The 25241-nt window shown below is 43.1% G+C and overlaps 1 protein-coding gene across 2 annotated transcripts in view; it reads right to left on the bottom strand.

Moving 5' to 3' along the window:
- Window positions 1–25241, bottom strand: part of dscamb (Down syndrome cell adhesion molecule b) — a 133484-nt gene that overhangs the window by 32059 nt on the left and 76184 nt on the right. For both annotated transcript variants that reach the window (XM_075473732.1, XM_075473733.1), the window contains exons 4-11: window positions 13509–13655; window positions 12891–13169; window positions 12499–12774; window positions 10642–10938; window positions 9349–9621; window positions 5748–6026; window positions 5406–5525; window positions 2538–2717 (exon numbers count right to left, since the gene is read on the bottom strand). In XM_075473732.1, coding sequence (XP_075329847.1) covers window positions 2538–2717; window positions 5406–5525; window positions 5748–6026; window positions 9349–9621; window positions 10642–10938; window positions 12499–12774; window positions 12891–13169; window positions 13509–13655 — 1851 coding nt within the window. The remainder of the gene's footprint in view (window positions 1–2537; window positions 2718–5405; window positions 5526–5747; window positions 6027–9348; window positions 9622–10641; window positions 10939–12498; window positions 12775–12890; window positions 13170–13508; window positions 13656–25241) is intronic.

The following is a 25241-nucleotide window of genomic DNA, read 5'->3' as shown; positions in this document are numbered from 1 at the left end:
TTCATTGGATACAGAGCAGCTGTATCTCCAACACATCTGTGCAGGCAGAAGAATTCAGTTTCTCATTTCACAATACTTTTTTTTTTTCACTCTTAAACACTCGTTGCACCTCTGCATCCCAGCGTCTGAGTGAGGTTTCCACTATCAGGCCAGAAAGGATGCTGTGTGTAGATGTGTCACTAATCAGCAGTTAAAGAGCAAACAAAGTTATCAAACTGTACTCATTATAATTTTTTCCAGATGTAAGACAAATATATGCATGGACGGTCGAAAAAAACACTAAGGAAAAAAAGAACAATTGACTGGCACCTCTCCACTATTATGAACTGAAGTAATTTCACCTTTGTGTGTGCACGATCACATTCAAATTGAGGCAATAGCCAAAAATGAATTTGAATTAAAAAATACAACTCCTAAATCATTTTGATAAATTTACACAACGTGGAACAATAGCAGAAAGCATTTGATGGGTAACCGTCCTCAGCCACACACTCTCTAACCACTACAGTGGGTGACACAACTGACCACACAGACCAATGTAAGTGTAACAAGGTGAATGCAATTTTTGTTAATTTCCTTCATCACCAGCCAGTGCACACCTGCAAAACTTGAAAAACAAACCTGCTCCTTCTACCGTGCCTTAATGGTTTTGTTTATTGTTAATCTCTACAAAACACACGCACGTGCACGCACGCACACACACACACACACACACACACACACACACACACACACACACACACACATATGTGCGGTGGCAAAGGGGTCTCAGCAGAGACTTGATCTCAAGGCAGTGGAGCAGAGAGAGAAAAATACACTTTCACATCCATCCTCATTACATGTATGTAAACTTCATGTGCACAGACCAGTAGAAAGCAGACAACATAACACCAGGCCGGATACCAGGAGCTCCTGCAGCACACAAATGTGCAATGCTACTACTGACCCATTACATGTACTGAAGGCTATATCAACTCAGCTATTGTAAATTTACATACAACTTGAAACATTGATTTTATCCATTGTGTTTTACTGTATTTTAATTGGAATCTGCTATAAGAATCTTATCCATTTTACCCCTTGTATTTTTTTTGCATCTTTATGAAATGTGCCATTGATTTGCTGCACTTGTTTTGTTGAAATTTTACTGTACAGCACTTTGGTTCTGTTCCCATTGTTTTAATTGCGCATTAAAAATAAAGTTGGCATTGACATTACTGGCAAAGGCCGTTTTAATGAAGTCTAACAGATTAAGCTCAAGTAAAAAACAAATGCAACTTCATTATATATCTTCATTTCTCAGGTAAATTACAACTTCATTTTCAAATTGATTCTCTTTACCTTATCTGTTTTCTTTTTTTAAAATCAGTGATTGGAGTTTGTTACACTACTGGAAGCTGAGTCTACTGTAGCTGCAGCCACAGTGTTTGTTCTTTGCGTGGTAGAAAAAGGAGGAAGAAAAAAACGGTTGGTACAGCCATAGGTCAACTTGCTGCATAGCAACTGGGTGCCACAGTCAGAAAACTGACCTATGAAAACGCAGTATGTTTGTTTCTGAACCTCCTGCTGCAGAACTGACAGCCTCGCAGCCTTATACACTGCAGAGACACATAAATATCCATGGCATGCCAACAGAGAGAAATGATGAAAAAAAAAAGCAGATTTACCCAGAAGGAGAGTTCTACATGAACTATTTTGTTACACAGACTGGTCAAAGATCAGGGTCAGACAGAGAACATTTTCAGCACATGAAATCTCTCCTATCATGGTGTTCAACTTTTGTTATGTTTCTGTACATGAACACATTTCTATATATCAGACATGGCTAGTGAGGCAAGAAGGAAAAACAGATAGAGAGCAGGATGTGACAGAGAGCGGGCTGCCCAACAGCGGGGAGCCTCGTGCTCCAGTTTGATAACTGTAGCAAAGGGAAAGTAACCCCCGCTTCCATCCGAGCACCATGAAAATGAGGAGCCACTCCTGACGCTGTAGGGGAGCTCATACTAATGCTGAGTGGAGGCAGCAGGCCTGTAGCCTGCAACATTCTCCTACCAGCTGCTAACGAGAACACTGATATGCAAAAGCACAGATAGAGGGAAGTGCTGAGTATAACTGAGGTGTAAAGCTATGCAATTGTCTTTTCACAATTAGATTACAAGACAAATAATCTTTAAACTGCTCTTGTTCCTTTATTTTTGTCCATAGTCATAATGCGCCACTATTTTGACAGACTGGATAAGGGTCTGTTTTTTAGTAAACTTTACAAGGTACTGTATATGTTTGAAATGAATGATCACCATCGTGTGTTTTCAAATTGACCTCACATTATATCAAGCCTGTGAGCTCCTTGCTGTTCAAATTATGCACATCATTGTTTTCTAACCGTGTCACAGCCTATCTGAGCCACATTTGTTGGCTGTATCACGAATAAAAACAACAACAAACAAACAGACAAGAAACAGCCCAGACAACGAAAAAAATTGATTACAGTCCATCAGCTGTTACTGATCTGTGCAGCATCAAACACAGGCTCTTACTTTTGACGGTGAGATACATGGACTTGCTGACATCAGCTCCAACGTCGTTGCTGACCTTACACAGGTAGAAGCCATTGTCGTCCTCCAGCACGTGTTTGATAAGCAGCGAGCCGTTGCTCAGCAGCTGGATACGAGAGCCGCTGTTCAGGAGGATGGGCTGGAACTGGGGGACCCCCGCACCTAGCCAGAGAAGATGAGGAGACTTTGTGAAAAGTTTGAAAATAAACATTAAGACCAATGTAGCCATTACAGCACGTCTATCATACTTATAAGTAAAACTGAGTGAAATATGAATAAAGTGAAAACAGTGCCTCAGAGTAAGATGACCTAAAGTGTAAGTGTGTGTGTGTGTGTGTGTGTGAGAGCATGTGTGCATCTGTGTTTGCAGATTTGATGACAAAGCCCATCAGATTTAGGGAGGATTGTAAACATGTTTCTTAACACCAGGCTTAAATCTTTAAATTGCCAAACAGCTGCTGAGCACAGCGAAAGGGAGGACAGAGCTGCCGGAGTGATGCAATCAGAACAGACATTAATGCCCATGTTCAACATGTCGGCAGATTGGGGCAGAGAGACCTCATAATGCAGCAGGTCTTCAACACTGAGCCCGCCTGGTGAGATTCCAAATGTTCACTGAAGTTAGATAAGGGATTTTTCTCTGGCTATTTCCTCCTCTGTATCAAACTCTGGATGTATAATTTGCATTTGTGGTTGTTGAATGAACAATTCCAAAAGAACAGTTAATGTACATAAATGGCTTTTATATATTTTTTTTAATTTTTTAAATATTTTTTTATGTAATATAAGAAATACGACCCTTTGCACTGTTCTCAGCTCTTAAAATTTCACTTGAAATCTTATGGTTATTATCCAGAGATCAACCCAACAAATAATGAAAAGCTGTATTCTTTTTTTTTGTGAGTGCCAAGATTTACTCCGATACTGTATGTTGTTGATGAGTGTTGTGCTTTCATCACTATATGTGCTGGCATGCTAACAACGCTTTTTATAAGTCTCCCGGTCTCCCTCTCTTGCTTTTTGAAGAAACGCTGAAGTGAAGCACTTCCCTGCGCTCTGCTAGCACTTTCCTGTCAGAAAAAAACACTATCATGACATGCTCCCTTATAAGGCTAATGTCTTTAGAGCAGTCTGCTCTGCAGCGGTGTGAAGGAAGCCCTGAATATCACCTTGCTAATGGAGTATCAAACATGTGTAAACTTTCACAGATGTTGCATTAGCTTGTTTTAAAGGTAACATATACATATTAGGCTGTTTAGGGAGCTGTGGGTTTTGGCTTTTTAATTAAAATGCACTTAATTGGCTGTAGCCATAAAAAAGGTCGAGTGATGACTTTGCTGCTGCTCCCCTGGCTCTGAAAAAGAGGGAGAAGACATATTCTTCCTTTAATTATGGCTTGTGCATATCCAAGTAGAACTAGTCACTGTAACAATTGACCTTTACTTTTTGTTCCATATCTCCCAGAGACACTAACCTGCTTCTACTTAGTAAATGCATGCCAGACAGCTACTCACTGGACAAAGTGAGGTCTGGCAGCAGTGGGGATTTTCATTACCCTTTATTCTGACTTACATATGTGCTAACATGTTCCAGAGCAACTAGAAGTTGCATCTTTGCTTTTTGCAGATGGTCCAATCGGGTGGATTGGGTGGATTACAAACTCCAAGTTGGGGCTGGTTTGCTTCCTCAAGTGGAGGAGTTTAAGTTTCACTGGGTATTGAGAGCTGTGACGGAGGGTATCTGGGCTCACGCTTAGGAATAGGGGGATGGGGCTCAGTCATTCACGGGGGGCTCATAGTAGAGTCGCTGCTCCTCTGCATTGAAAGAAGCCAGTTCAGGTAGTTCACGCATCTGGTCAGGATGCTATCCAGACGCTTCACTGGGGAGGTGTTTCTGATATGTACCACCAGGGGGAGGCCTCTTGGCAGATCCAGAGATTATATCCCTTGTTTGGTTTGGGAGCAACTTGGGGGAGAGGGTGGTGTGGTGATCTCTGCTTAAACCACTGGCCCTGCTACATGGTCCTGGATAAGTGACACAAAATGGATGGATGTGTGGATGGAACAACTAAAAGTGTGCAGAAAAAACTGAAGAAAAAATATGAGATGAAAGCCCAAAACATCACAAAACTAAGCTGCAGCGTGATGAACTGAACCTTGTGGTGTTTCTGTCTGGAATGGTAAAGCTTGTCTCAAACTCTATAAGTGAGTAGATGCACACACTGCTCAGCCTGATCTCTTCATACATACTGATCAGGACCGGTCAGACAGAACTAATCAGCCATGAGGCCTGCTTGTCTCACAGGTACACACACATACACAGACATGCACACATAAATCCTTTAAAAGGGTGAAAAACACATCTGATTCTTTCATTCCTTTGATCATGGGGCCTAGTACACACACACGCACACACACACACACACACACACACGCACACACACACTAGCAAACCCACACCACTCTGCATTGCTCATTGTCCTTCTGTTGGTGAAAGCTTTTATCCCAGGTTATATGGATGACGGAGCAAACATCTGGGGCCCCTCTTCGTCTGTCCTGCTCAAGTGGCTGAACTCACCTGCATCCCTGTTGTCTATCTGTCTGCTTGAGTCAGCCTCTGTCTCTCCTTGATCATTTTCTAATGATGCAGTTGGACACCCTGCCAGCTTGCAGCCCATGTTTGCAGTACAGATGACTATGTGTTTGTATGTGTGGTGTGAAAATGGCAAAGGGCAGTTGATATTTTAAATGGGAGCATAACAAAAGAAAACATTTTCATGTGTTGAAATCCGACTGTATCTACAGATAAACATATGGAAAGCACATTTTACTTTTACTGTACTTGATGTACCTTTGGAGTGCTCCCAGACAATGGTTGGTGGTGGATAGCCTTCAGCAGAGCAGTTGAGAGTCACAGTTTTCCCGTAAATTCCATCTTGATCCTCAGGCTGAACCACAAACTGAGGAGGAACTGTACATGGACAGAAACACACCAATTACCAATAACTATTTTTGGTGATTTCGACACAGTGCGCACGTGCGTTCTCACACTAGAACACGATGCCAGTTGATTTTAGTTTCAGCCTGACAACTGGAAATACCTGGAAAGGGATTGACAAATAGAAAAACCTGCACACATGCTGCAGATTATGGTAGTCTACAAGGTGCCATCAGTCCCTTTGTGTTCTCTGACCTCTCACAATGAGCTGACTCTGGTGCTCCACAGCAGCAGCCTCGTTGCGAGCAATGCAGGTGTAGTTGCCGTTGTGGTCAGGTGTGAGGTTGTTGATCCGCAGAGAGCTTGTAAAATCAATGTTGTCGACAGTCACGCCCAGGCTGGCGGGGATCGGCCTGCCATCTTTCTGCCACGTGATGTCCAACGGCCGGTCGCCTGACATGACCACGCAGGGTATGAAGACCCGTTGACCAATTGTGAAACGTTGAAACTCAAAGGGCTGGATGTAGGGAGGGACTGCAAATAGAAGGAGAAAGAAGGATCAAATGTGATTTCGTTTTCAAAGACCACCTTAAGTCTCTGGATTCTGCAACTGGACTGTGTCCTTTTTTCGCACAGAAATCCCAAAATCGTTGAGCGGTCTTTCTTTAAAAAGATAAGTGGAGGAACATTAAAAACCTGAAGAGCAAAACATTCTTCCATTATTCCATATCATCCTTAGACTGAAACATTTTGTCCTTTCAGCAAATCAGAACAACAATGAAAAAAATCATCATCATTATGTTTCAGCCTTGCTACTACACAAGTAGTTTTTTCTTTTCAATGACCTAAAATATGTATTCATTCTAAAAAAATGAATAAGAAGATAAAATCCCTTGAGTTGAATCATCTAGTTTCCAAAGCCCACAGCCGGAGTAACTTCCCATTTTGATGTGTGAAAGATGTTAAACAGATGTTCATTTTTAAAAAATTAAATTATCGGTAGGTTGAATGCTGATTGAAAGTTAGTATGAGTTAGGAGGGACCGACAACAACAGATTTCATTACAAAAATGATAAATGACAGAAAGGTCATGGTAAAAAGTATAGGAAACGGCTGCACTGGACAATCTTCATTATTCTAAAACTCAGTTTCACCTAACCACAAAGTAGATCTTTGTCCATTTTGCAAAAAGCAGACGATACCTCAGATTATTCCACATATTTCTAACACTGCCCTTAGGAGTCAGCAAGACTCTATAACATGGCCATGTGTGTTTGGGAAGCCCTACACAAAAAGGTTGCAGAAGTATGATTATGACCTGCTTATAATCTGCAAATAACTCTTCAAGCTTTTTTTAAATTTTTTTTTATTAAAATGTAAATTATTAACGTTTGGACAATACAGTCTCACACTGGTCCATGCAATATGTAGTAAAAGAATTCCTCTCTTATGTAATCACACAGTCGTATCATAATAATCTATTCAAATTGCTTGTGCTATATTTTCTGGGAAATATAGCTCAAGTCATTTGTGTGAGTGTCCAGTAAATTCAAACAACAGTGAAATGAGCAGCACTTTAGCAGCTTATTTAATTCAAAACAAAGTGGAGATAATGGACTCCTGGGATCCCCCAAACCACTTCCGCATTTTAAGCATGAGTAGAGTAAATTAACAAATGCACTCGCTCGCTACAGCACCACTGGGAAGTGTTGCTTTATATCATCACTCTCTCCTTCACTATCACTCTGTTTCTCCCTCTGTCTCCCTCGCTCCATGGGATAGAGTATTACAGTAACAACATGCTGCTCAGAGGGAAGTAAATGGAAGCATTATGGGGAAGCCCTATTCAGTATTACCTATTACACTTGTAAGATCTCAAAGGAGATCAGTCACTCAGCCCTGTAATATCATGCAGCAATAATACAGTCTTAATAAACCGCTCTGATGCCCTTAGGAATTGTATCTTTTAGATTAATTTACAAGTCTGATTAAATGTATTTACTTGCATACGTCTTTGTGTGTAGACAGGGTGAAGAGGAGTGAATCATTTTGAAACATAAACTTCTATCAAATTCAGTTTGATAAAGTAACTGAATTTGGCAGAAAAGCTTTTTCTGGGTTTTCTTCACCAATATTTACACCAAAGAAGACTTATAATCTTCATGATGCTCATGATCTTCAGGCTCTGAGATGGCAGTGCAATAAAAAAAATACCTGATTCTGTCATGGAAATCCCTGCATGGGCTCTGGAACACCTCCAGAAAGCATAGTCTGTGAACACAGTTCACCGTACCATCCAGAAATGCTGGTTAAAGCTCTATCATGCAAAGAAGAAGCCATATGTGAATGGGATCCAGAAATGCTACAGTCTTCTCTGGGCCAAAGCCCATTTAAAATGAACGGAGGCAATGTTGAAAACTGTTCTCTGGTCAGACTAACTGATATTTACCAAAGAGGAGAGGAACCATTCGGCTTGTCATTGGAGCTCAGTTCAAAAGCCTATATCTCTGATGATATGGGTGCATTAGTCCTTATGGAACTGGTAATTTGCTTATCTGGGAAGGTGGCATCCCTTCTGAAAGGTATAGAAAGGTTTTAGACCAACATATGCTCCCATCCAGATGACATTCTTATTAGGAAAGGCCTTGTCTATTCTAAGAGTCCAGGTGCTGGGCTGGCCTGCCTGCAGTCCAGACCTTTCACCAGCTGACAACACAAAATACAACAAAGTAGACTCAGGACTGTTGAGCAGCTAGAGTTCTATATCAGCAAGAATGGGACAACATGTATCTCCCAAAGGTCCAACAACCGGTCTCCTCAGTTCCCAGACATTTACAGACTGTGGTTAAAAGACAAGGTGATGCTACACAGTGGTTAACTTGGCCGTGTCCAGACTTTCTTGATGTGTTGCTGCCATCAAAATCAAGATAAGACATTATTTTTCATTAGATAGTAAAATGTCTTGCTTTCTATATAGAACACAGTTCTAAGAACGGTCCACCTCGAATTCCGTTCTATGAACTGCCCTTCCCCAGGAGAACTGTTTCAATTTGCATTCGCACACGAGTCTGGACCTTGATATGGACTGATGCGACAACCGTCTGTGACAGTGACGTGTTACTGTCGCGCCACACTCAACAACAAAACAAAACAAAACAAAACCTGCGAAAACTGAGGAGAGAAGAAAAAAACACCACCAAGAATCTATCGTGTTCATGGTCTGCATGATGGTAATATTAATCATGGACGATCACTTCGGGCGTCTAACATCGAGGCTGGAAGAGCACACAGAGAGAGTCAGGATCGAGCGCAGGCGACACTTCTTGGTTTCATGAAGGAAGGAAGGAGAGCAGAGCGCCGCAGACAAAGGAGACGACGTGTACGTTTAACTTATTAAACACGCGCAGGTTGTGTCCGTGTCGTATGAGTAATCATTTCAGCCGTTATTCTAATGTTTGCATTGAGCAGATTAGGGGCGTAGCTACCAACAATCAAACACCTACGTCTTATGTGTTCCTATAGAACCCAGAAAAGACCCAGCCTCGGAGAAGGAGCTAAAATGGTTATAGGAACTGAGGGCCGTGGTCCCTAGTTCCTGTATGTCCGAATGCGGGAATAAATGGCCCCATTCCTGAAAAGGTTATAGGAACTGCAAACGGTTCCTGCAGTGGGAATGCGCCTTATGTTCCTCTGTGAATAGATCATTCCATGATTATAACAAATATTTACAATCAATATAGTCACCCATAAAACCTAATGCATAAGTCTTTATAAAATGACCACATCACCAAATTTTTTTGGAAGAAATTGAATTTGCTTAAGAAATGCCACTACTGCTGCAACTTCATGTACTCACCTCTCACACAAACATGGACACTCTGGGAGTCCATCTTGTTGGGCTGTACCATCACCTTGCAGTTGTACTCGCCAGCATCCACCTGCTGCACATTGCTCAGCTTTAGAGTACCGTTGTTCTCAAATGCCCGCTGTCTGTGGTTGAATGGTAGCAGCGCAGAGTTCTTGTACCACTTTATGGAGTAGTAGGGGTAGCCAATCACACGGCAGTGAACAAAAGCATCTCTACCAGCAATTGCTGTGATATTTTTCATTGGACGAATGCTGGCGCGGCCTAAAAGGGGACAGAGATTGAAAGAGAAATCTCTATAAAAACATTGAAGGGACTGCGGGAACATCACAAGAAACCTTTGTTTAGGTGTTTTTGTAAATGAATTAATGGCTTTTGAAATATACTAAGATGTTGCACATGAAATGCATCCACAGCTTCACACATGACATCTGACACCAAATATTAAAGGGACCTGCTGTTTTAAGCTTTTTGTTGTTTGCTGTACCACAAGACCTAATGCGTAACTCCAAGTAGAGGGCGGTGAACTGACAAGCAGATTAAAGTGTGCTAACCATCTGAAGAAAAACATAACATTTAAATACCACTGTACTAGCGCTACTGATAACTGAGCTGCAATAGATTCTCCCCTCTGCATCTCATAAAATGTAATACATTCAGAGCCTCGCTCTGTGTCTCATAAAATGGAAGCAGAGTAATCGCTTTAACATGTGATTGTGAGGAGTCGAATTGGCTGCTTAAGTAAATACACGCAGACACAGACACACATGAATAATCACTCGCACACACAAGCACACAGCCCATGAATGTGCTCAGACAGAAGAAAAAGTATTTTTCTTCTGGCTATTTAAAAACCATGTCCTGATATGCTTATGAGCAGCAAACCAGGATAATTAATTTGACCTAAAAATACAGGCAGGGTGGGAAAGCGATACAGTAATAATTTGAGGAGAAAAATACAAAACTACGACATTAAAAACTATACAAGGATCAAAAGAAAAAGACAAACACATAAAAAGAAACTGACTGAGGCAACAAGCCTTAAAGGAGATGCTAATGCGATAAGATTTAATACTGCAACTCAAATTACGAAGCAAACTAAATTCAAAAGCAAATAATTCTTCAGAAGAGCACACATAAAAGTAAAGAGCACCAACAAAACCGCAAAGAAAGCTAAACGCAATTGATGTCTCAGGCCCAAAAAACAACTGTCACTCACTGGCACACAGAGAGACAGACAGGTATGTGTATTGTTGTTCTTGGAGGAGCTGATTTGACAAGCACCTCTTACGTTTATTCGAGCCTGGTGGTACACGACCCCTGCCGAGTTGCTGCACGTGCACCGATACAACCCGCCATCCTGCACTTGGGTGTGTGTGACGTTGAGCTGGCTGACCACGTGGCCCTCGTGGGTCTCGTAGTGGCCCAAGTGGTGGTGGCTGTCTTTGATGACGGGGTCGTCGTCCAGTGACCAGGTGCACCTGGGAGGTGGCGTGCCCTTGACGTTGCAGACCAGGAAGACGGGCTCATTGGGGTTCACCACCTTCTCGCTGAAGGAGGACAAGATCTTTGGAGTACCATCTGCGTTGGGGGAGAAAGTGGAGCATGCGGGTGAATAAAAGAGAAGCTAACTCTGAGCTAATGTTCAGTCACATGTTGTACAGTAGTTCAGTTAATCTGACTTTGGCAGTGAGGCATGTGGGGACAGGCTGACTTAATGTGTGAGCAAGGTAAACAGAATCTAAAATAATTGCTAGGCAGTAAAGAACAAGTGGCAGCATCCCATTATTGATGATTGCTAAGGGTTTCCCATCTATTATTATTGTTAGGAAGTAACGCGAATGAACAAAAAGATACTAAAAGATTTCATCTATGTATATATATATTTATTTACTTATCTGTATAGATAATGATAAACTTTAAACAAATAAACTTTTCATTGTTAATGAAGTTCAATTGAAGAAATTATCGTTTATTTTGTAAGAATCATATTTTTCAAAGGACAACTTTTGTTTATTCATGGGACTTTTGTTTTAAAATGTCACTTTTTTTTTTACTTAAGGAAACTAATCAACTTGTAATTTCACATTTTGTTTTATTTAATGTTCAACTGCATATCAGATTCACTTAATAAGACAAAGCAGCAGCTCCGGTCTGCGGAGCCGGCCAAGACAGGATAGGCACTGCTTTCTCTGGTGCTGATGCTGTGATGTTGTCTGACTGACAGTAAGAGATCCACCCATTTTTATGTGAATATAAAAAATGGAAATAATAAAGGCTGGGAAATAAATGACGCATTACAAAGTAAAAATCCCATGATATTAATAAATTGTGAAATGAAAACTGTCCTTTGTTTTTAAAATAATAACATTTGTAACTTTATGAGCTCATTTTATTATATAAATGTATTCACTTTTTTCAAGGATTTATTCCACGGAAATATTCATTAATTTAAGTATTTAGCAATTGATATAATTCCAAATTGCATTACTATAGTATGACAAATACATACACCTCTTGAGGTTATAAGATCTACGAAAGCTTTGATTGTGAATGTAACAGGAACATTATTGGTCAGATCACTCTCCTTCACCCTCATTTTTCAACACTTCAGAGTATATCAGAATAGATGTTATGGTATATTTTTGAAGGTATATCTTTGTCATAAAATCAAATTTTGGTAAAATAATTGTGTTTGTTTTTGTTTTTTCTTTTTTTCTTCTTCATCGAGACTTCATCATTTGCTGCTTTTCATCATGCGCACTGTTCCAGCAGCTTTCCTCCCACACACTGGGTGTGGTTGGCTTTTGAAATGTCCGTCTGCCTGCTGCTTCTCTCTGATAATCTAAGTCTATCCCACATGATTATAGATTATCAATATCTTCTTCTTACAGCTCCCTGACCACAGGAGACAGTTGCCTTAGCAACGCTGCCAAAGTAAGGTTATTGAATAAAAGAGTGCATGTACGTGTGTTTTTGTGAAGTCAAGAATGATCATACTAGCAGTGGAAGAGAGTCAAAGCTGCATAAAATCTGTATTGATCTGCTCACTCACTGATTATGCATAGGACAGCTGCTATACTTTGAAGTCTGGTTTAGCATCTGTGTGCAACGGACACTGGGATACTAAGGCTATTTTACCTTCGAGGATAACCTGCACAAAGTCCTGCGCAGACATCTTGCCCTTCCTGGCGAAGCATTGGTAAGCTCCACCATCACTTTTTGACATTCCCTCCATGATGAGGTTCTCCCGGTTAAGCCCAGTGAAGCGAACATTGTTGCCAGGGTAAATTATCTCACCATTGCGATACCATGAGAGCTCATACTCATCTGAGCCGCTCACGCTACAGGACAGAGACACCTTGCTACCCACACTGCCTTTCACCTTTCGAGGGCTGACCACTGCTTTCAGGGGCTCTAGGGACACAGAACACACAGAAAAGCTGTTTTACAATATAATAAGTAAAATAATTGATCAATCGTTTTAAAATAGTTTAAAAAAAATGGAGTTACTCCTTTTGAAAAAGACTTACGTTTGACATACAGACGTCCCATGACCTCAGCGTTGCCATAACTGTTCCACACTTCACAGACGTATATACCCGAGTCACTGGGCTGTGCGCTCTCTATCAGCAGCCCTGAGACGGTCTGGCGAAAGCGGCTGTCAGGCTCCAAAGGGCTGTTGTCCTTCAGCCAGCGGTTTTTGGGTGTTGGGTACCCTGAGGCCTTACAGGGTAGCTCCACCCGATAATTAATCATCACCTCTCTGTGGTCAAAGCCATCCAAGATGGCTGGCTCAGCATTGGTGGGGTCTAGAAAGAGCAGAGAATTTAGTGTTAATCAGTGGTGAGCATTGCCAGGCGCCTGACAGTATAATCCAATATTGATTCTTGAGGTCAACATTCAGTTCCATAAACTGTATAGTTTGTTATGTGAGGAAGTGAAACTATCATTTCAGGACGGATCTCATTGTCACCAACATCCAAATCAGCGATGGAACCTTGAATTAGTTTTTCTTATCCATCTTTCACGCTTAATGACTTCCTTTTATCAACTATGCAGCGGATACAACAGATATACAAGTGGTTATTTAGACATACAAAATAAAGTCTCTGAATTAAAATGGACTCAAGCATAAATGCAGTACTGACCTGACACGATGAGACGCGCACTGTTGCTCTGCCGAGTCTCACCAGTGTAGCGATGCCGTGTTGTGCAGCGATAGTTATTCAGGCCATCCTCAGGCAGGACGTCCACAATATACAAGGCTCCCGTGGATGTGATGAGATATCTTTGTCCTGGAGCAGATAAGAAGAGCAAGTGGAATCAAAACAACTTTAACATAATAAAATATTTATACAATTGAGCAGAACTGAAGGATTTCTTTCTCCACAGGGTTCTGGTGCACCATGAATCTCAGAGTAAACAAAACCTTTAGAAAGTATTTGATGATTCTAAATGACGTGGTGGCAAAAACATGTAGATAAGATATTTGCTGCTGAGAGAGACTTTTAAGGCTAACTGTATTGTAAATAGTTTAACTAATAATCTTAAACGCTATGGAAAACAAAATATACCCATAAACAAACATGCTGCACAGTGCACACATCATGTCAAAGTGATGAACTGGGATTTGCATATCTTATGCATCTCTGACCTTTAAGAGTTTTTATTGTCTTTGTATCACATTGATGCAGCGAGCCAATCCCTCTTAGGCTGTCACTGCCAGTTCTCTGAGTGTGATAATATTATGTTAATTCTGCAGATCAAACCAGGCTGAGTGGGGTTGTCAACATCTATAAGAAAAGAAACCTTCTTCTCTGCCATCACATGGATTTCCACATTCCCATGGGAGCAGACTGATGTCAGAACAGATTGAAAAAGCAATTTACAGGAGATTGTCTTCTCTGTGTAGTGGTGGAGATGTTAACACGGATATAGCGAAGAAGACCTTTAAAGCCAGAATAAGAACAACTATAGGTAATATTTGGAGGGGTCAAGATGAAAAATACCTCACTGGGATATCACAAGGTTAAATTGCATTGTTATCTTGGACACTCTTCATTCCGGTCTACGTCACTTAAAGTGGTATAAATCGGGAATATTGAGAGACAACACCACAGTTATTTGGACAGTTTTTGTTAGTTGAATCTTTAACCTAAGGTTTTTGTTTTTTTTTTACTGAAAGAGCTAAATGGTGCAGAAAAAACCCTTTTGATTGCACAGCATCAAGAACATGCTTCAGGATGTGGATATACATTACATGTTTTCTTTTCAGCAATCAAAAGAAGACTATTTGGCCAGGACCTAAAAAAAAATCTCCCTTAGATGCAAATCTACTGTTCAGTCTCGAAATAAAAGGGGCCACAAAAACAACATGTAGAGTTGTGGAACAAAGTACTACTAGATGTACTGATGAAAGAAAAAAAAGCCTCTATCAAAAAGATTTGAACATGGAAGTGGGAAAAGAAAAATGGAACTTTCATGAAAGACACGGTGATGCTTCTGAGTCGCCTGCCAATACAAATGGTAAAGGGACAGTTGCAGTATTTACCTATTTATTTCAAACTGAATTATTTCAAGCAGTCAGTGTATAGTCTGAGCAGTGTATGCCATTAGTTCACACTTACCTTCTGCCTCAGCAGAACAGATGTCAAGAATAAGATGGCTGTGGAGAAGAGTGACATGCTTCATGTGGGATTATTTCCCGGAGGAAGCTTTCATTCTTTCCAAAAGGTGCCTTTTGATTGACAGTAAGCTTAATATTTTTGTGCACAAATGAAAAACCAAAACTAGAAAAATGATGATTCACATGGATGAAAACAAATGAAGACTTTGTGTCTGCTTTGATAGATTAAGCTTGTGCAGTGAGGAATAGTTGTAAACTGTACATCCATGTTCACACACTGCATGCAGACACCTACAAAGGGTTGCTCTGATTAAGGCAGCAAATTCTGCTTCATTTTGTGATAGCTTGCAAGTGTTTCAACCACCAAAAAAAAAAAAAAAAATCCCTTTGCATATTTGCTTTTGATTGCACCCTGTGTCTGAAGGCAGTCGTATTATCAATTTATCCAAAAAGAGAGAGAACTGGGGCTGTGTGGGAGCATCTAAAGCAGATTGGAAGTGGGTAATTCATTTAAGTTGAACAAGGGTAGATGATGCATTTTTGCGTGTCTATTTATACACACACACAGATATATATATATACATACATACATTCTTTAATCCCTGTTAAGCATTAATCAGTCTATATTCTACAGTGATACATTTTCAACATTTGTACTTGCTTGTACTTTTAGTCATTACTGGTCAAACAAACATTTAAAGATCCTATCAAAAATGCCCACACAAGCAGATACAGCTCTTAAATGTGCGTGTTAGTGAACTAAATGCAGCCTCCTTTAGGTCATCCAGCATCACCCACTAAAGATCACAGAGAAAACAAATGTATGAAACGCTATAATTGCAGTCTCTCTCCTATGTTTCATTTTGCACTGCTGCAGTGTCCGTAGACTTAACTGAATAATTGCACACCCTAGACCGTTTTGCTGTGAAAAACAGAAATAACCTAAATATAATATCAGATTAGGCATTAATGTTAAAATCAAGTCACGGCATGTTTTAATATTTCGCCGGAGACTAATATGTATGAAAGAAGCAAAGCGTGCTTAATATCCTTACATTTCATGTGCATTTTTTATGTTCACAGAGGCACAGTGAAATCAACCTTGTGGGGTTAAGAAAACAAGGGGAAATAAAAGAGACGTGGAAGAAGCTAAACAAAACTGTACAGCTATTGTAAGCACTGACCTAGATAGAACCGACAACAAATTCCACGGATTTCATGTCCTGAAGGGGTTTCACGGGTTTACATACAGGGCTGTGAGACGGGCAACCAGCAAGTGAAATCTAGAAAGAGAGGGAGGCAGTTTGTGTGTGTGTGTGTGTGTGTGTGTGTGTGTGTGTGTGCGTGTGTGTGTGTGCGTGGAGATGCCCAGCAGCCATGCACGCATGCCAGTAAGGAAGACGATTGGTAAGAGGAGATCATCTTAGGGTCGAGGAGGCCAAAAGCTAAAAAACGCTATTCTTCATCATTGCCTTTGCCTTTTAGTTATATTTTTACTGATTCTGTACATATCTGTGTTTCATAAACAAATAATCTCCATTGTGGATATTTAACTCTGTTAAGGGTTGTGTGTGTATGTGGTCGATGAGAAGATATTAAGCAACAAGACATATTTCACCAATAAAGAACACTAATCTGAAAAAGGGGACATCCCTGAAAACTATAGATTTCAAAGCAGCAGCAAAAACAAAATTCAGACATCTCCTGCATAGCTGTCCAGTCGACACACTGCCTCTCCCCCTTTTTTCCTCTCCTCCCTTCTGGCTTCTCCATTTTGATTCTGTACTGGTCCTCTGAAATCTCACTGTGGAATCCATCTTGAGTGAGACAAAATGGTATTTCACTCCAGCTGCTGTGAGCTGCTGCAATTTTCTCTTCAAGCACCTCTATGCTCCTGCAATACCTTTTAAGACGTCAGTGCTCAGTTATTGTGTTATGACAGAACGAAATGAAGGCGGAGGGGACACTACAATAGGGAAGAGACTGCCGTTGTGTTGTATTGTATTGTGTTTCTTCTCTGCGACCTGTTCCTCTTAAATTCTTTTGTTTTTTTACTTTAATCATCTCACTATATCAGCTTTTAGGACGAATTTCTGTGCACAATACCAGTAGCTGAAGAATTGTGCATAATATCCTTAAAACACTTCTCTGCAAGAATGGTGAAACTAGTCCTATTACTAGTGTATACTTTACTAATGTAGTACAGTGTATTACATAAACAGCAATGATTTAATGAAGGCTCTAATAGAGGCCTCAGGTCTCAGATGCATTAATAAAATCCTCCGAGCAGACATTTCTGCGTTATTGTCAGAAAGTGGAGACCTTCGCTCCATTCACTTACAGACACTGCTACCGTAAAGTGTAAAAGTATTCCACTCCACCAGACACACTTTATTAAATCATCCCCACTTTGCCAAAGTCAGAGTCTAATACGAACAGCAGGCTCTCACTCTCACCAGCCTAAATATGCCTCAACGTACAGATAAACTGGTATCACAGCATCCTCACTGTCAACAGACGCTCCGAAGTCACTGTGATTTAAATGAAACTCAAGCTGGTCTGGTCTTAGCTGACAATCTGCATGTTCGGACTGATTTAGCTGCAAACTATCAACATTTTATCCTTATTGGATTTGCGGTCAACATCTTCAGCTCAGTATGATTGTAGGCTGATCAAACATCTGTCATTTTACCCATAATAAACATATTTTTAGTGAAGCTGCTGGTCAATACAGCTCAGTGTGGCACACACACACGCATGCACACACACACATCTACAAACAAATAGATTCGATAATATTCTCAACATCTTTCTGTCAGTCTTGTTACAGTGCTGCACTGAAAGCAACACAGATAATGCACCAAATATATGAGACTGCATGTAAGCCCAGTATAAAAAAATGTCAAAAATGTTTAGAGGGTATTCACTTCTGCAAAGGTTCAGTTAATGAGTCATGTTGTTATTGTTTAAAGAGGAAGGTGGCACTGACTCTCTGTAAACTGTGAGTCAGACGCAGCAAAGACGGGCCCAGTTCTTTTCGGGTCAGCAGAGACACGGAGATGATAAATGGGCTTGTGAATGTTCTCAGTGTGTGTGGTGCCTTCTTTGGCCCACTTCAACTCTCTTGTGTCACTTTGGACGATGAAGCTAAGAACAGGCAGCTGCCTTTCACAGGCCAATACCACGCACTGAAAAAGATGCTACTATCCAACAGTTTTTAGCCTCGAGTATGACTGTTTTTCCTCCACTGATTCAGGAAAACCACACCTCCATGTTAGTTTCACTGCAGATGTAGAGAAACAATCATACAACACTACAGAAGCAAGAGAGGAGATACAGTGCACCGGCTCTTGTGGTAGTGAGGAATGAGAGCTCAGACTTCAGACTAATTCCTGCGTGCTCAGAGTTGTAGGTACGCTGCCTCGTCATAAAGGTCACAGGGGGCCAGACGTTGGACCAAAGCTTTAATCTGAGCTGATTGAGGTCAGAGCGCTACACTGAACTCTCCACTGCAGAGCTCCTCAGGGCTGCGTGGCAACATGCAGAGAAACTCAAATCAGTGCTGACTATTCGGCAGACACAACCAGCAAATTTGTATGGTTAATTCTCTACTTTGACTTTCTGAATATCTGATATCCATCCACATCGACATCCACATCTATATGTGTTGATGTAACAATTGCATATTGTGTCAGAAAAAAGTGAATTGAAAAGGTAGCCAGGACATACGCAGTGCAGATGGGATGCTCAGCGACCGTTTCTGTGTCCATAAGTAAATTACAACATGAGTTATGTACGTTACTGTTACGGGTATGATAAGTCAGCAAAATATAGTTTAAAAGGGAAAGTGCAGGGGAATGAGAGAACGAGGACTCTGGAGGCTGAAAGTGAAGTGAATGATGTGATTTCTAAAATTCCTAGTGCACAGCTAAGATGCACGAAAAGTTATTGTGTTAAGTTACTGTGCCCCCATTTGTCCAGTTGGCAGCAGTTAGTGCAATTTGTCTGAGCCTCTCAAAACGCTGACAAAGAAGTCCTCAGTGCAAATTCACATTTGAACGGTTTGTTTGTGGTCTGAAAGTTCAATCAGAGCAAATCGTACGAAAGTCTATCGATTTGAGGAGTTTTAAAAAAAATTAACAAGGAGAAGCTAAGATTTATGTAAGGATTCATGAGTTATCGAGTTTTACAGATGACATATTTAGCTGATTTTGGAATAAACCATGCAAAATATTTTCCCCTCATTCATGGATTTGTGCCACGCTAAGCGATGCTTAGTAGCCTCCGATGAATAAAAGGATATGAGTGTTTGTTATTTACTAAACTAACTCGCCACCAACCACAATGCAGGTAAGAATATTACTCAAAATATCAAAGTATTCCATCATAAAGGTTAGACACATTACGTACTGGATTGAAGTTTCCATTTCTGATTCCTCAAGTCAATGTACATACGGACAGACCACAGTTTTTGGTCGAGTAACCTGAGCAGCTGTGGTGTAAAACTGGGGGTGCACCAAATAAGTGTGGGTTGCAAAGATGGTGAGACAGTGAGGCATTTTCTGATGAAAAGATCAGAAGACAAAGGTCCTTTTGCATGTCTGATCTGGAACAGACTCTTTGGATCTGTTGGCAAATGTGGTTGATGACCTTAATCCCAAACGTATACATATGGGTAGTCTCAATGTCGTCACCAGCGCCAAATTTGCTTGTGTGTTACACAACTATTGGAGTTTTTGGCACGGCTGTCAAGTAAACCGAATCAAAATTTAGTTTAAAAGAAATTAAGATGGTTCTTAATTTCACTCCCCCATGAGCTGTCACCTTATCGTGGTGGGGGGGTTTGCGTGCCCCAATGAGTCTAGGAGCTACGTTGTCCGGGGCTTTAAGCCCCTGGTAGGGTCTCCCATGGCAAACAGATCCTAGATGAGGGACCAGACAAAGAACAGCTCACAAGAACCCCCTTTGATGATAAACAATAATGGACACCGTGTACCCTTGCCCGGACGTGGGTTACCGGGGCCTCCCCCTGGAGCCAGGCCCAGGGGTGGGGCCCGCTGGCGAGCGCCTGGTGGCCGGGTCTGTGCCCGTGGGGCTCGGTCGGGCACAACCCGAAGAAGCTACACGGGTCCCCCTTCTGACGGGCTCACCACCCGTGGGAGGGGCCAAGGGGGTCGGGTGCTTTGTGAGCTGGGCGGCAGCCGAAGGCGGGGACCTTGGCGGTCTGATCCTCGGCTGCTGAAGCTGGCTCTTGGGACGTGGAACGTCACCTCTCTGCTGGGGAAGGAGCCTGAGCTGGTGCGCGAGCTTGAACGGTTCCGGCTAGATATAGTCGGACTCACCTCGACGCATGGCTTGGGCTCCGGAACCAGCCTCCTCGAGAGGGGTTGGACTCTCTTCCACTCTGGAGTTGCCCGCGGTGAGAGGCGTAGAGCAGGTGTGGGCATACTTATTGCCCCCCGGCTGTGCGCCTGTACATTGGGGTTTACCGGTAGACGAGAGGGTAGCCTCCCTCCGCCTTAGGGTGGGGGGACAGGTCCTGACTGTTGTTTGTGCTTATGCACCGAACGGCAGTTCAGAGTACCCACCCTTTTTGGAGTCCCTGGAGGAGGCACTGGAGAGTGCTCCTCCGGGAGACTCCCTCGTCCTGCTGGGGGACTTCAATGCTCACGTGGGCAATGACAGTGAGACCTGGAGGGGCGTGATTGGGAGGAACGGCCCCCCCGATCTGAATCAGAGTGGTGTTTTGTTATTGGACTTCGTCACGGACTGTCCATAACGAACACCATGTTCAGGCATAAGGGTGTCCATATGTGCACTTGGCACCAGGACACCCTAGGCCGCAGCTCGATGATCGACTTTGTGGTCGTATCGTCGGACTTGCGGCCGTATGTCCTGGACACTCGGGTGAAGAGATGGGCGGAGCTGTCAACTGATCACCACCTGGTGGTGAGTTGGCTCCGCTGGTGGGGGAGGAAGCCGGTCAGACCTGGCAGGCCCAAACGTATTGTGAGGGTCTGTTGGGAACGGCTGGCGGAATCCCCTGTAAGGAGGAGTTTCAACTCCCACCTCTGGCAGAGCTTCAGCCATGTCCCGGGGGAGGTGGGGGACATTGAGCCCGAATGGGACATGTTCCGTGCCTCCACTGTTGAGGCGGCCGACCGGAGCTGTGGCCGTAAGGTGGTCGGTGCCTGTCGTGGCGGCAACCCCCGAACCCGCTGGTGGACCCCAGTGGTGAGGGAAGCCGTCAAGCTGAAGAAGGAGTCCTAACGGGCCTTTTTGGCCAGTGGGACTCTGGAAGCAGCTGATGGGTACTGACAGGCCAAGCGGAACGCGGCCTCGGCAGTTGCTGAGGCAAAAACTCGGGCTTGGGAGGAGTTCGGGGAGGCCATGGAGAATGACTTCCGGACGGCCTCGAAGAGATTCTGGTCCACCATCCGGCGGCTCAGGGGGGGAAGCGGTGCACCGTCAACACCGTGTATGGTGAGGGCGGGGCTCTGCTGACCTCAACTAGGGATGTCGTGAGTCGGTGGGGGGAATACTTCGAGGGCCTCCTCAATCCTACCGACACGCCTTCCGATGAGGAAGCAGAGTTGGGGAGCTCGGATGTGGGGCCTCCCATTTCTGGGGCTGAGGTTGCCAAGGTGGTTAAAAAACTCCTCGGTGGCAAGGCCCCGGGGGTGGATGAGGTCCATCCTGAGTTCCTCAAGGCTCTGGATGTTGTAGGGCTGTCTTGGTTGACACGCCTCTGCAGCATCGCATGGACATCGGGGGCAGTGCCTCTGGACTGGCAGATCGGGGTGGTGGTCCCCCTCTTTAAAAAGGGGGACCGGAGGGTGTGTTCCAACTATAGGGGGATCACACTCCTCAGCCTCCCTGGCAAGGTCTATTCGGGGGTACTGGTACTGGAGAGGAGGATCCGCCGGATAGTTGAATCTCGGATTCAGGAGGTGCAGTGTGGTTTTCGTCCTGGCCGTGGAACAGTGGACTAGCTCTGTACCCTCGGCACGATCCTGGAGGGTGCATGGGAGTTCGCCCAACCGGTCTACATGTGTTTTGTAGACTTGGAGAAGGCGTTCGACCGTGTCCCTCGGGGACTCTTGTGGGGGGTGCTCCGGGAGTATGGAGTGCCGGACTCCTTGATATGGGCTGTTCGGTCTCTGTATGACCAGTGTCAGAGTTTGGTCCGCATTGCCGGCAGTAAGTCGGACATGTTTCCTGTGAGGGTTGGACTCCGTCAGGGCTGCCCTTTGTCACCGATTCTGTTCATAATTCTTATGGACAGAATTTCTAGGTGCAGCCAGGGCGTTGAGGGGGTCCGTTTTGGTGACCTCAGAATCGGGTCTCTGCTTTTTGTGGACGATGCGGTTCTGTTGGCGTCGTCGGGCCGTGACCTTCAGCTCTCACTGGAGCGGTTCGCAGCCGAGTGTGAAGCGGGTGGGATGACCATCAGCACCTCCAAATCTGAGACCATGGTCCTCGGCCGGAAAAGGGTGGAATGCCCTCTCCGGGTCGGGAATGAGATCCTTCCCCAAGTGGAGGAGTTCAAGTATCTCGGGGTCTTGTTCACGAGTGAGGGACGAATGGAACAGGAGATTGACAGACGGATCGGTGCGGCGTCTGCAGTGATGCGGGCTCTGCACCGGCCCGTCATGGTGAAGAAGGAGCTGAGCCAGAAGGCGAAGCTCTCGATTTACCGGTCAATCAATGTTCCTACCCTCACCTATGGTCACGAGCTGTGGGTAGTGACCGAAAGAACGAGATCGTGAATACAAACGGCCGAAATGAGTTTCCTCCGTAGGGTGTCTGGGCTCTACCTTAGAGATAGGGTGAGAAGCTCGGTCATCCGGGAGGGGCTCGGAGTAGAACCACTGCTCCTCCGCATCGAGCGGAGTCAGATGAGGTGGCTCGGGCATCTGGTGAGAATGCCTCCTGGACGCCTCCCTGGTGAGGTGTTCCGGGCCCGTCCCACTGGGAAGAGGCCCCGGGGAAGACCCAGGACACGTTGGAGAGACTATGTTTCTCGGCTGGCCTGGGAACGCCTCGGGGTCCCCCCAGAAGAGCTGGAGGAAGTGGCCGGGGACAGGGACGTCTGGGCTTCTCTGCTTAGGCTGCTGCCCCCGCGACCCGATCCCCGGAAAAGCGGAAGATAATGGATGGATGGATGGAAGATGGTTCAAGTGACTTGGTGGGGAAAAGAATTTGGAATTCGGAAAAAAGGAATGTGTAAGAATTGAGAAAACTGTTCAAAAACAGTATGTCGTGGATATGTCTTCAGCCTCAAATCTGAGGGAAAAAAACCCTGTAGCATTTACATGCACTCTATAATATAACTGTTAAAATATAATGTTGATTCTACAGAACCGCCATTGGCCAGTCAGATTTTACTTTCCCTGTCACCTGATGTGTCACTCAAAAAAATCAAAGCCAACTTTTTGGAGGCAGCGAGTAAAAAACAACAGTAAGCAGATTATTACCGCACGAAAAAGAAAACAGAAATTAGCCCGTAAATCAAATAATATGAGAGCTCATAAAAAAATCTGAGCAAATCTTAAGCACTTGTAAAAGTCACCTAAAGAGAAAAAAATCTCTTTCTATCAATGCACCTGCAGTGTGAATAGATTTTAGGAATACACAAATGCATACATAAATGACAGAGCTGCCATTGAAGCCCTAATGAAGAAGGCATCCTTGATTCTGTGAAAGTTTTGGCATCAGAGCTAGAATGCAAAGAGGCTCTCTGTTTCTTATTCAGCCTCAAAAACCTCTGTGTTCCTGTTTGGCTCATTCTACTTCCTCCTCTGCTTCTTCGCTCTCCTGTGCTTGGCCTCTCTCTTTCTCCTCTTTTCTATCTGTGTCCTGAATGCTAAAACAGTGGCTGGCTGTGTCAGAACACTGCAATGAAATCCTGCATTCTCAAACACCCACATGGACTGAACACCTTTCTTTGCTGAGAAACTGACCCAAAAGAATGATGCGCAATTTATCTGTGGCTGATATTATAGGCAAATAAGCAAAAGAATTATTGCTACTATTCCAATTTTCAACCAATCATTACATCAACAATTTGGAGGATGCTGCTGATGATTGGTACTCATTTTACTACCTTCTGCCTACATACACAGGGCAGAGGACAGAGTGAATGGATGATCCTTTTTTGCAACAACAACAACAATGTTCGCTTTGATGTGCTTTCACATCTGCTGGCAAGATAGGCAGTATGAGCTGTTATCAAACCACTGTTTAAGAAGCAGAACACAAAAGAAACATCTATGGCTCCCTCCATCTGCAATGAATATTAATAGTTCTAGGGATGTTGAGAAAATACCCCCAATGGTGAATATTTTAGCTGATATTTTTGCCGATATCCAATGTGCCAATGTTTTCCTGCTGATTGCCAGTGCCCATTTTTGAATATTGTCTTTCAGCCTTATTCCAAAGAATGTCAACTTTCAAAAGAGATTAAAATGTTACCATTGAAATTTCCTTGAATCAATTTATGACAATGAGATTCTTTTTTCATTGTCTCGTTCCTTGGAGTGATTTGAATATTTGAATACATGAATATAGCCATTCAGTTTTTTTTAATGCCATAGAGTCACTGAAGCGTCAACAACAAATGACCATTTGAGTCATTGTGTATTTTGTCTTTAGCTTGCACCACTCCCTGCTGTTACAACTACAACAAAACACCATTTACTGCCACGAGTCTGAGTCTAGCACTCAAACACGATCTACTAAATTACACTCAGATGCCAGTAAGCTAAGTATTCAACTTTTGTTCTCTATCCTTAAGAGACATTTTCAGAGACACATCACAGAAAACGTAGACAGAGTGAAATGCAGTGACTGCTTGTGTTAGACCACTGTGATGATGAATTAAACATTTTCTTTCATTTAATTATAAATAATTTGTGCATTTTAATTCATGCAAAAAATGTCCAACTGCCATGAGATGAACAATTCATATTTAATAAATAAACAAACAAGTGAAAGATGACATTTTAATAAATCATGCCCCATGCTCGCCCATTTCAGAGGGTGCCCAGATTTGGTGGTCAGATTGCAGCTGTCGCTCAGGACACAGAGCAGGTCGTCCACTAATCAGAGGGTCATTGGTTTGAGCCAGGCCACATGTCAAAGAGACAAAACCTAGAGGCTCACAAATGCTCTTGATGTGTTTACCACTTTGTGAGTGTGTAGGATAGATGAATATGGAATTAAAAGAAGTGCATAGATAGGTTGATGTTGCTTG

This window comes from Odontesthes bonariensis, chromosome 9 (genome assembly GCF_027942865.1).
Source record: "Odontesthes bonariensis isolate fOdoBon6 chromosome 9, fOdoBon6.hap1, whole genome shotgun sequence".
NCBI lineage: Eukaryota > Metazoa > Chordata > Actinopteri > Atheriniformes > Atherinopsidae > Odontesthes > Odontesthes bonariensis.
Note: the sequence above shows the minus strand (reverse complement) of the source record. Positions and strands in the feature narration are given on the sequence as shown.